Source organism: Pyxicephalus adspersus, chromosome 2, assembly GCF_032062135.1.
Source record: "Pyxicephalus adspersus chromosome 2, UCB_Pads_2.0, whole genome shotgun sequence".
In the NCBI taxonomy this organism is placed as follows: Eukaryota; Metazoa; Chordata; class Amphibia; order Anura; family Pyxicephalidae; genus Pyxicephalus; species Pyxicephalus adspersus.
In genome coordinates this window covers 101,854,958-101,867,979 of record NC_092859.1, presented here as the reverse complement: position 1 = coordinate 101,867,979, position 13,022 = coordinate 101,854,958, and the positions used below count along the sequence as shown (strand labels likewise).

At 35.2% G+C, this 13,022-nt stretch overlaps 1 protein-coding gene across 1 annotated transcript in view; it reads left to right on the top strand.

Moving 5' to 3' along the window:
- Positions 1-13,022, top strand: part of KIF21A (kinesin family member 21A) — an 87,575-nt gene that overhangs the window by 59,673 nt on the left and 14,880 nt on the right. Inside the window, exons 18-25 of the mRNA XM_072399041.1 lie at positions 795-896; positions 1,882-2,047; positions 5,055-5,075; positions 6,098-6,155; positions 8,150-8,204; positions 9,821-10,038; positions 12,191-12,292; positions 12,738-12,866. Coding sequence (XP_072255142.1) covers positions 795-896; positions 1,882-2,047; positions 5,055-5,075; positions 6,098-6,155; positions 8,150-8,204; positions 9,821-10,038; positions 12,191-12,292; positions 12,738-12,866 — 851 coding nt within the window. The remainder of the gene's footprint in view (positions 1-794; positions 897-1,881; positions 2,048-5,054; positions 5,076-6,097; positions 6,156-8,149; positions 8,205-9,820; positions 10,039-12,190; positions 12,293-12,737; positions 12,867-13,022) is intronic.

The window sequence follows — 13,022 nt, the reverse complement described above, 5'->3', positions numbered from 1 at the left end:
TATGAAGTGTAGTATGTTTTTCTTCTTGTTTTTTTTTTTTAAATGCTATGTGTTAAAACACACTCTCCTACAGGATCATTTTTGGGGTCTGGTACAACATGTTTTAAGATAACCTTGAATGGAACATCCACCATTTACATAGAGTGGTTGCATAGTATATTGGTCTGTATTATATTTTTTAAATTAGGGCTTGAAACTACAGGACACTTGCAAAGTCTTTTTTTCTATACCCTGGCAATCACCTTGCTATGGACAGTGCGGACCGCCTTTAGATATAATGAAATGGCTAATAATAACCATAGCATTTTTTTACATTTAGGTTATTGTTGTATGGTAGGCTCCTAATTGAAAACTGTCTGTCTGTTGTAAAAAAATAAATAAAAATAAATACATGCTAATCCTGCCAGTAGCCTGGACTTCCTCATTCCCTTTTTTAACTAAACTGCATGAAGAAATACAAGTTGTGGTTGCAGTTTATCCCCAACTACAGATTGGGCCATGTAGGCCATAGGATAAGATGGATAAGACCATATAACTTGACCTGAAAAGAATAGATTATTGCTGTATCTCAATGGATTGCTAAGTGAGAGTTTTTAAAACTAGGCTAGCAGGGTGTAGATGGGCTCACATACACCTTAAATTAACACAATTCTCAAAACAAACGCTTTAGGGTTTTGTGTCTCAAAGCAAGTCATTTTAGGATGTACACTGGGTTTTCAATTGTTTTTACCCATCTTGAACTTCCTAATCTTACAAATAATCGTTCGATATTAAATTTTTTTTTTTTTTTTTAGGAAGAAGGAGAAACACTTGATGTTTCTGCAATCATTAGCTCTTGCACTTTAACTGAGGCACGATATTTGCTTGATCACTTTCTTTCCATGGCTGTTAGTAAGGTAAGTCTTTCAAATTATTTTACAGAGGTCGGCTGATAGGTCAGGATTTTTTAAAGTGTTAACATCTTTTACATTGAATAAATATATTGTTTTGATAACTATAAGTAATAGTTTAGGATGAACATTTTATCCTATTTATTGTAAGATTGTTCCTAAAAATAAACAACAGCTAGCCTATTAATGTATTAGTTTAAAATGATTACAAGTGACTTTCCAACTCTGGTAAACATTCCTAGGACCCTTCTGCATACTGTAGTTTCTTACTCCACATTTACAGGCCTACATAATACACAGTTTCAAAGCGGCAAAGCCTTTTATCTAGAAGAGGTGCTCTGGAAGCAGGCATCAGCATACCTGGTTGACCCCTGCTACAGATTTCTAATTTAATGATTCTACTGGATTGTATTAAGTCACATAAAACATTTTATTAAAATTATTTATATGTATATACTTTTTTATTGTAAATAAAGGTATCTGGGGGACTGGGCCCCCTTCAATTGTCACTCCATCGTCTGCTGCAAGAGAGCTTACTTTATATTGAGTATATAGATAATCAGGTAGCACCTAAAGCCATTCTTCTGAGAATGCATATGTGTTTAGTCACACCTTACAGTAGTTTGCAGAGCATTTTATGTGTTTTATGAAAGCTGCAGGTGAACTGCAGCAAACAAGATTTTCAATAACACACCAAATGCAAATGTTTTAGTGTAAATCTATGCTGCAATTATAGGTGCAGTAAACAGTTCAGAGGTGCCAGTGGGTCCACAACAACTTCTTAGTTTTTACCTGTGGATCAGCTGTGTTAAAGATAACCTAGTTTGAAAGTTACTGACTATTTTAAATATGAATGTTTTTGTTCTATGCTTTTTTTTTCATTTTACCTTTTTGTATATATTGTGTTTTTGATATATTATGCAATAACCCAATATGCTCACTAAATAAACTACATAACCAGTTTTTTTAATGCATATTGCTTTACATACAGGGTCTCCAAGCAGCCCAGAAAGAAGCACAAGTTAAGGTTCTGGAAGGGCGTTTGAAACAAACTGAAATTACCAGTGCTACTCAAAACCAGCTTCTATTCCACATGTTAAAGGAAAAAGCAGAACTGAATCCAGAACTCGATGCTCTTTTGGGCCACGCTCTACAAGGTTATTTCTTGAATATAGCTTTTGCTTTGTCTGCATGTCTGCACTTCTGATGCATGTCTGGTTTAAAGAAAACCTTATATTATGAGCTTAATTCCTGAATAAATGCTGTAGATGACTTTATTAGGATGAAGCTTTATGTAGTAAAGATAGTACTTTAGTTTGCTGCAGTCATCAACTTCTCCAAATGTATGTTATAAACCAGTAACTTTTGTGAGTTAAACTTTATGTATGACTTAAGTTCCCACTGATAAAGTATTGACTAACTATGAGAAATCAATGGAATATATGGTACTCATTGTGACAGTTGTTTTTCAGCCATCCATATCATGTTTTCGGAATAGTTGTTGTTGTTCAGAGACGAGCTGTAGACTAATCATATAGGTGTCAGCTGCATCTGTGAATTGCAGCATTTGTGTTAGAGTTCGAAAAGCTTGGATGTTATTGAAGCAAAACTAATTTTACTTGTGAGATATAATTTTGTAGGTGGGAAAAAAGGTCCCAAATACCCTGCAACAAGGAATTTTTTGGTGTAATTTGGCCAGGAAAAAACTGTTTATTTTTCCTTTTTTTAATTTTTTAAAATAAAAACAAAAGGCACATAAACTGAGCAGTAGCTATAGGAATTAGAAGTACCAAAATCCTCAGCAAAAAGGTCCAGAAACTGAATCCAGAACTGAGGGAAATAGGGGAATGAAGAGGAATGGGTTGGAGAGTTGACTGCTGTCCCCATTTCTTTAGACCCAAAACATAAAAAGTTTTGTAGGAAAGATCAAAAATCATAAGAAAACCAAACTACAATATTAGAAGGTTATGAAGTTATTATTTGGGAAAAAAAACATCATATTGCTAGCACTCTTTATGCAGAGTTTTAATTTTAAGTATACTTTTTAGTGAAGACTGAGATCTCTGAGGTTTTGGTCTTTTTTTTCTGCTGTCATTTTACAGCATGCTGGGAAACCAAAGTAATACTAAAAATTATGAGTGTATAGTATTGCCAAAAGTAGTTTCAGCACTGTCCAAAGCACAAAGTCTATTCAGCTAAATCTGCAAAGATCTGTTGATACCCATCAGGTACCTGATGGGGAGGGCTGTTGCTTCTTTGTATGATACTGGGAATTTGTGTCTCTTCTATCTTTTTCAATGTCATATGTGGCATAATTTATTATATTCTTTAGCCAGAAGGTCAGAGCTAGCCCTTTTGCAGTCATACAGACAGTCCTTCACTTCCTCTACCCGTTTAAGAACATGGATATGTTTCCATTCAGGGGGGATTTTAGACGTGAGCTTTTTGCGCGACTGTCAGTTTGTAGCCGTAGTTCTGGCACATGGCCTAACATCCTAATAATAGCAAGGCAACACATCCACGTGGGACCAGTTTCTTTTCCCTCACCCAATTCTACAACAAGATATAGGGTGTAGTTACTTGCTGCCAAAGTATACTTATTGTCTGGATTATTTTTTCATGCCCATGTAAAGAGCTGTTCTAGAGGAAGAGATCACCCCACCATCTTTCATCCTTTTATCAGTGAACAGCAATTATGATGGTATTACATTACAGCATATATTCTCTACATTTATGGGATAAGTGCATTTTTACAACACTAGTCAGACAAAAAAAAGTTTGTAAATATTGTAAACCTTTTTCTGTTTTTGTTATTTGACAACAGTTACCAACGGTACATCCAGTTTGTGTACCTAAAGTCTATATATAATGTCTAACGCCATGTTTGTTAGCTGGACATTATTGATGTATCCCAGGGTCTCTTTAGATGTACATGGTTGGCGGAAGTCAAATGGGATGTTCTCCGCTAAAGTGTTCCTTGGGATGCCTTATTGTTGCAGCTTTTCTCCTGTTGCTCATCATGTATACATGCTTTCTTACAATGGACTGAAGACATGTGCTGCATTAAAATCATAGTTTTTGGCATAACATTGTATATTTGCTACAAAAGTGCACTTGTCCTTTGGGGATCACATGAAAGGAGCATTCTTTCTAAAAACAGCCATTATAGGATATAATATATAGTATAATTATAAGTATAATTTTCCATTATAGTGATGGTGTACATTTTATCTTGACAAAGCCTTTCACCTTGAAAAGTATAAATTATTAAAAAAGTATCCTAGTGGTGCACTTCTATTTTCTGTAAATTATTTCCTCATACACCTCTAAAAACCCTACAGAATACTATCACCTTTCCTCTTATAACACTCATAAACAGAGACCAGGCTGTTACAGCTACATGATGAAATCCTGCACATGTGCAATCGGTCATTCTCATCACAAAACCTCACAAAACCTTTTGCAGAGATGCTGTGGGCAGACAGCGAGGGTATATTTGTTGCTAAAGGAAAAAAAAATCAGTTCATGTTAGTGTTTTAAATAAAAGTGTGCTGCTCACTTTGTGCTAAGTCATTAGCTGCATAAAATAACAACAATGTTTGTACTTACATTACTTGTATGATAAACGTGAAGCTGGGGATTTCAAAAAATACACATACAGGTCTTTAGTGCCTTTATATCATACATTTAGTAACTGAAAGATTCCATTTAGACCTGATTCCTATAGCAAGATGATCTCATTTTAGCTATACACCCACAGTCCAGCGTTGTGTTGTTTATAGAATGATACAATTATAGTAGCCTATTATTATAAAATGCAAACTTAAATGATATCAGGAATTTATCCAAATGCTAACAGCAATAACAGTTGGGTGGGGGGGTGTAGGTGCATAGAAGGGACTGTGAACTTTTTTTTTTGGCGTTTTACATTTTTTCAGAAAATGAAACACCATTAATGATTTTGCCATGAGTATTTAGTGAATTTTCAAATGAACCCAAAATACAATTTTACATGTAGCTTTCCTTTTTACCTAAACTGTTTAACTCCTTTCATGTGATTTTCCTGTAAAAATTTCTTGATAGCAATGGAGATGATTTCCCTTGGCAGTTGGCTATGTTTTGATTGTGGTGTTGGTTTTTGTTTCCTTGCTTTAACTTACACAGGCCTAGATAGCATTCAGATGGGTAAGTATGTTTTAAGCCCTTTCTTTGTTGTGCAAATGCATGACTTACTAATTATCAGTTTGCACTAACCAGAAGACCACACAGACCTTCTGAGAATGTGCTCACTTTGCATGTGCTCCCTTGAGAACATCCCCATATCAGCACATCCCCAACCCTCTCTGCTCATATATTAAACAAAATATTAACAGCTAAATGCTGATAATATTGCCTCTGTATGTCCGTAAGACTTGGCCAACCATTAACATTTCAGCATTAGAATGTTTCAGCACCATAACCATTAAAGTTGTCAGGCCACCCATTCCTTTATTAATCCCTTTAGCTTACCTAGAAGCAGCATCATACATCCTAACAGTTTTAATACCCACATTTTATAGACATGCACTCAGTATGCAGTAGTTGCAAACCAAGTGGTTTTGATTTTTGGATGAGAGAAACAAAGTCCCTTACATTTTCTTTTAAGGTAAGCATGTTTAGCATAATTTAAAAAAGAAAAGAAAAAACAACTGTGATTGGATTTTCAGATATGACAGAAGTATTCTCCAAACATTTTGTTTACTTAGTATAAGTAAACCAATTTCTTTAAAAGTGTATTTATAATAACCCTGTGATCTGTTTGTACAAGTTATCCTTTGCCCTCTTTGATTCTGTGAGAATTCTCACATTTATTGAAGCTTATAAAGTTTCTTCAGTTGTGAAGAACATACAGGCTGCTGTATTTTTCTGGCATTGTTTATTTCTATAATTAAATCAAATATTACACTGTACTTTTTTTTACAAAGTCTCTATAATCATGTCACTAGCTGTCCCTCAGAGTACCTTTAAATCTAATGTGTCTACCACATAGTCATGTGTCATTACCACAGTTTAAAGCCAATTTGGATAGAAGCAAGGTCCAGTACAATTACATCTAAAGAAAAAGATTTTAATTGACTTGCTTTTCTGACATGGTAGATAAAATGACAAAATAAAATGATTATATGTGTATTTGTGATGATTTGTGATGAATATATTGTCGTTTCCAGAAAATCAAGAATATAGCAGTGATGAGGAAGGATTACAAAGCCCTGGAACAGAAGGCAGGTAGGTTATGTCATGTGAGAAATGTTTATTGCAGATTAAATAAGTTAAAGGTACACAGCAGACAGTGATGGGTGTAAGTTTCTGCCATAAAATACAGAGGTCACAATAAAAGATATCTAAGCCCAATAGCAAAAATATAATTTAAATTTACTGTAATAAAGATTACCAGTCCTTGAACTTGACATTTGCATTTGATTATTTTTATAGGCTAGGAACAAATAGGGAATGTACAAAAAATATATTATGTTTTTGCTAAACCTTAACGGCTGATAATAATTTGCACTGATAGGGGGCAGAATTGCTGTCTAAATACTGACACATTTCATCAAGTTTCATGGCTTCCCATGTCTTTTTGCACCTCCTTTTCTTTGTGTTTCTTTCTTTTATTACACATAATTTATGGACATTTATTTTGATTTTTTTTGTACTTGTGGATTACTTAGATTGTTACCGACATCTCCTGTGAATTTCAATAGCCCCATTAGAAATGTTTTTACTAAGAATAATGTTAATGTGTTCAATACTTAGTTCCCATGCAGCATATTGTCTGATTTGCAATGAGGGCCTCTTCAACATGTAAAAATCACTGCATCATAGAAGCTGAAAAATGTTCCTGTAACAAAAAAAAAAGATTTACCTTATGTCTGGGCTGTAAAAAAAAGTGTTCTCGTGCAGTATCTAGGGTAGACATTAATCCTCAGGAATCTCACCAGAAGGATATTGACTTCACATCCTGCAATATATATATATAATTAATTTTTCCATACGGGTATTACTGTCATTTATCCCAAGCACAGCTGCCATGTTTATTAGACAGGAATAGTAGCTCTCTGATTGATTCCAAGTGTTGTCCTGGTATTTTTCAGCACTTTGATAGGCTAAGTACAACACATCTTTCACCTTCCATTCCAACGACAAATTACTGCACAATGCATGAATGAGTGCTTGTACATACAGCACTGTTCTGCTTTATGGGGAGGGGAGGGTGAGAATGACAGAGCGTCTCTCTCACCTTCACTTGCATTACGATTGTTCGTCGTCTATCATCTGTGGATCCGCCTGGACAGTTGTTGGGATGATGATCACACGACATGCAAGATTCTCGTCTGATTTCGGCCCTGAGCCAGAAGAGAAACTGAGCCATTGTTTTGGTGCTCTGAGTTTACCTTGAAAGGAACAAACCACTCAGCAGAGATAACTGTCAAGAGAGCAGTTCCATCTTCAAAAAAAGAATATATTTTGTTTGTAATGATTTATGTGTAATGTAATCATCATGAAGAGCAGGACTGATCCAACAAAATTGTGAACTGATGTTCACAATTATGTATAAGTTTAGCACGGAAATGCCCTGAGTATTTTATGTTCTGTTTTTTTCATTTTACCTGATATGTTGATTTAAAAGTGCTTGCTTTTGATCAAAAAAAAAAAAAAAAAATCATGTGCATATATAATCTCTGTAATAATTTTCTTTAGTTGCTAAGATCCGTTGGAGGTGAGAGACATGAAGGGCTGTCTTTTTCTCTGACATCTGGCTGCCTAAGGCCATGTACACGCACATGCAATAATTGTCGTTGGGCTGTGCTCTTTTCCCCCTCACTTCAATTACGATCGTTCGCCGTTCATCTTCCGTGGATCCGCCATGATGGTCGTTTGGACGATGATCCCTGTACACATGCAAGATTCTCATCTGATATCAGCCTTTAGCTGAATATTGGATGAGAACCATTGCACCTAGCCTAAAAATTTCTGTAAAAGACACTTTGCCTTTTTTTCATTGTGTTAATTTTATGCATTGTGTTAAAAAGGTGTTCATTTGAAGTGCAGTGAAAAAGGCAAAAAGAAAATTCCCTTGTATTTTTAGGTGTATAAAAACAAAGATTTATGGAAAAGTTCTATACTGGCTCATTGTTTGCAAATGTGTCCCTTTACAATACATATCATTTACATTTTAAAAGCATTAATATTCTAATCTAACACTGTTTATGTTTGCTTAGCTCATTGTCTTCAGATTTAATGAAGCTGTGCGGTGAAGGGAAGCCCAAGAATAAGGTAAGCAACAGGTCTGCACCAAAATGTTTGAAAATATATAAATGCTTTGGATAAACACAAAATGTATTTTCCTTGCATGATTAAGGAACATTCACCTTATTCACTAATCTAAATAATTATTTTCTTTGCCAAATTAAAATATATTTTGCAAGGGTAGTAAATCATTTTAATTGCCCTAAATTGCAAAGTCAGCAGAACTTTGAGAATTCTGCATTATTTTATTTGGTTTTGGTTGATTTGGATTTGCTTTCTTTTAAGGTGGTTGGATTAGTTCTGCACATACAACCATTCCTGATGTCTACTAAAAAAAAAAATATATAAATGAAGGAATACTGAAAATTTTAAACAGTGTCTATTTTTTTTTAATGATTAATATACAATGCTAGCACAATATAATTTATATTATATTTAATTGAGTTATATGTTGTAGGAGGTAATAGGAACCTTTTGCTATATTAAAACTTAACTAAAGTCACTATTTACTGCACATAAGCATGTAAGCCACACGTTTGCCAGCCCCATCCACCCTATGAGTTTTGGTTATTAGTTCTGATCAAACCATAGGCTCACAATTTATAAAGGTATTCCTCATTTAACAACTTACCTGTTTAGTGACCGCTCGCACTTATGACTGGCTTTCCAACGAGTACATCGTACAGCTGAGCAGCAACCCCTCTTTATTCTTCTTGACTTTATCTTGCTTCCTGTGTAGCGATCTTTCTCTATCTGGGTCTGCAGGCTGTTAGTGAACCTGTTGCTGACATACGCTGCTTGCTGTCAGCTCTGCAAACCTGCTTGGTCTGTGCTTCTGGTTTAATGACCATTTGGCCTGCTGACCAGGTTGTTGGAACCAAACCTAGTTGTTGATTAAGGATTTATCATTATAGAATTGTGCACCTGTATACACAGTGTTAAACCCAGAAATCTTTTTAAGCTGGGTGGGAAGAAATTGTGGCTGCCCCTGTATTATGTCTTAACTGTTAAGTAACCACCCAAAAAAACAGCAGGGTGGTTACTGAAACAAGCCGGGTGGTGCGCCCAGCTAAAAGGGACTGGGGAGTATACTGATACATGTGCTGTAAGGAGATGTCCTATTGTTCCTTTTGGACTCTGTAGTAACTAATTTAACCCGAGGTTAGGACTCCTGTTTACTTCTGCGGGGTATAAATAAGCATTTAGGACAAATGCTTCTACTTAATAATTTTCTATGCTACCTTTGTATGCTTGAAGATAAATTCTACTTAAATGGAAACTTGTAGCTCCCTTTCGGATCATGATTCGCTTTCAAAAATTACAGCTGCCCCCCTCCCTTTTAAAAAAAATCAAATACGTAAGCAACCGATTCCCAGCAAAATATAAATAAAATTTGAAACTTGGACTTTTCCTGAATTACTTTAATCCAATACAACCAGAATAGCTATGCAAATACAGATTTTTATATCAGCCAGAGCCTCCCCTCTCCATTCCATATGACTGTGTCCAGCCTATCCTCAATTCAGCTCGACCATTAGGAAGCATACTTTTGTCAGGGGGTAGTATACCTAATGTGTTTGACAGCTTGTTGTTCCATTGCTACTATTGTGCTTTCACTGGACTGTTTCTTTTATTCTAAACAGGCTCGAAGGAGGACAACTACTCAGCTGGAGTTGCTCTATGCAGATAGCAGTGAAACAGCTTCAGATCCTGGAACTGGGGACAATGGTTTCCTCATTTCTCTTCCTCCTGTTCCTGAAGTAGAAGGTGTTCCAGCAATCACCGATACAAGTAGCAGTTCTGTTAGAGATAAAGATCCCCAACCCCCATCTTCTGGCTTACCTTCTAAAACAGGCAGCATGTAAGTCTGTGCAATATTAACCAACAATGCTTTTCCCTTGACTCTTCCTATCCATTTTATAACCACATGCATGAAATTACAAGAACTATATATATATATATATATATATATATATATATATAATAAAATGCATGTAGATTTTCACTATGTACACACTTATCTCAGCTATTTCTTTCAAAATAAGATATCTAAAAAACTTTTTTTGGGTAATAACATCTGTGGTCTAGTTTGGGTATCAAGTATTTAGATGCTGTTTTGAAATCCCCCTTGGTAGGTTTGGGCTGGATTATTTATCCCTTCCACCATTTTATCTTTTTTTTTGTTTGTGTAAACTGCTGTCTCTAGGATTTTATTGCCATGTAAGGAAGCCCACACTCTTATATTAGAAAGCTGAGTCGTGTGTTCCAGTGTGAGAATATTTACTGACATGGAATTTGTAACTGACCTTCAAGATCATAAAAATAATCTGCTGATTTCCCCAGTATCCACTATGAAAGCATATGGTCTCACGCATGCCATGTCAAACAGCCTAATGTTTGAAGTGAAAGCTTTTTGCTGTGCTGCATTTCTGATTGTTTGTCCCACATTCTAAATGGCACCCTGAAGCTGAAAGCCACAGTTCTTTTATCTGCATCTGTATCTTGCCTTGAAGAAATTAATTTTCATAACATTGCATCTCACATCTTACACACATTTCTCTAGCTAAATATTTGTTGCTTGTGCTGTCTTCAAAATCTATAGTTAGTAATAATCACACAAAGCATAACAAGTGCATGGCTTCCAAGTCTTTTAAGAAAATTCACATGTTAACTGGCAGCTTTTTTATCCATGGAAAATGAATAGTCTTGGTGCCTAGCTTGTATCAGCCCCTTATAATATTGTTGGAGATAACTTGGGACACCATTCTACAGATTTTATATTAAGGTAATCTATTATATTTTACCATTTTAAACTGTCTATGTAAAATTAATTATTAATTTCTGTGGCTTTGCAAACATGTAATACTGCTTTTCCACTAGAATTCTTAATTGAACATAGCTTATGTGTGATTTGTAGACACAAAATCACTTGTTCATCCTGGTGTGTTGTGTTTTCATATGCATGTTGTTTGGGGAAATGTAACATTTTTACTCATGCTGTATTAAGACTACAGTGTTTAAATGAACAGGCATGCACGGTGGTCTTCTGTAGCAGCACACCACCATTCAGCATACTGTGTTACCATGTGCTGCAAAACTCATGCATTGGACTGCATTGCCATAATGCTTTGGTTGCCATTTACAATGCTGGTGCTACAATGTTCCTTAATGTATGTGGCTACATGCACATTAATGTTACAGCTACAGGCAGTTGTAAATAGGTCCTTGAAGTTTTTCCTTCCTATCGCAGACCAATCCTAAAAGTATGACATTCTGTTTTATTTGGCATTGTCTTTGTTGTCCAAATTTGTGTTACTCTATCAAATTAAAAAAGGATGATTGTTTGGCTGCCAAGTGTGTTTTACTTTGTGAAAATTAATTTTCAGTTTTATACTGAAATGTTCACATTGTTTGGATTCCTATCTGTAATAACTTATAGCCAGACACATCTTCTGTATCAGAATTATATCTACATTTCCCTAAGCTTTTTCCTAATTATTCCTATATCATTCTATCATTGATGTCTTTTCCAAGCCTGTAATCCAAAAAAAGTTTGTAGTTTCTGTGCATTGATTTGATAAATCCAAAAGACCTAGAACATAATAATATATATCTAGATATCACTTATTTTAGGTAGCGGAAAATGTAGTGACTTGTGTAAACGCATTTCATCTTCTTTCCACTGCAGTAAACTTAAACCTGATTGGCTGGTTTACTGCACTTTGTAGTTGAAACTTTGTCTGACGGTACAGATATAGACAACAGGTGAAGTCACTGGGTAGAGCTTTCTTGAGCATTTTTTTTTTGGCCTGGACAGAGGGAAGTTCTGAATTTCTTTTAAATGCTTTACTGTATCCATGTTTTGTTAAAATTTTATATATATATATATATATATATGTGTGTATGTGTGTGTATATATATATATATATATATATATATATATATAAAAAATAAAATATAAATGACCACAAAGGAATATGATTGATGTGTTGATTACCACCATTTTTCTTCAGGGCTAAGCCAAGCACCCGTGTACCAGAACCATCACCATCATTTCGAAGAAAAACCTATGACAGGAGTGTGGAGAAGACTAGTAAAACCAAAGAACAAAAATTGTATGTATTCCCCATTGGATGTTTAAAATACCCTATTTCTATGTATGATGTTATTTCTACCTTTTAGCTTTCCCTGCAGGATTCTATGCTCCTGTTACATGCTGTGCTGATGTAGCATTACAGACAAGACAGCAGCTATTAGGTGGTACTTGACATTTTAAACATTATTTATCAAATGAGCCTACTACACAGTACTCTACGAATTTATTTAAGTGCTAGTACCTATTGATTCAGTTCAGATTATTTTTGTCTGTCATTTTGTTTTGTGTAGGCCTGCTTTTTAACAAGGATCTGCCTTTTATTTACCAGACTTTATTATAAATAATCATCTTATTAAGTGTATGAAGAGCAGGCTTGTATAGCATGAGTCATGTTACCTTACTGACCACCATCTTTATTAACCTAACAAAGTGTGCATTCCTTCCATGTTGTTTTTTTCTTATAGCTCAGATTCTGGGACATCAGAGGCTAGTCTGTCACCTCCTTCTTCCCCTACGAGCCGGTCCCGTAATGAAATGAATGTTTTTAGCCGCCTCACAGTTTCTCAGGGAAACTCGTCATGTCAGCAGGATAAGTAAGTCACAGGACAGAGTGAAATTATACAAGCAAGAGGGGACCGGTGGAAAAATAAGTTTAGCCTTTAAAGGCTGGGGTTTGCCAACTCTTAATGTAAGGTACAGAAAATAATCACAAGGAGAAAGAAGGGTTTTTGAAGGCAAACAATATCAAT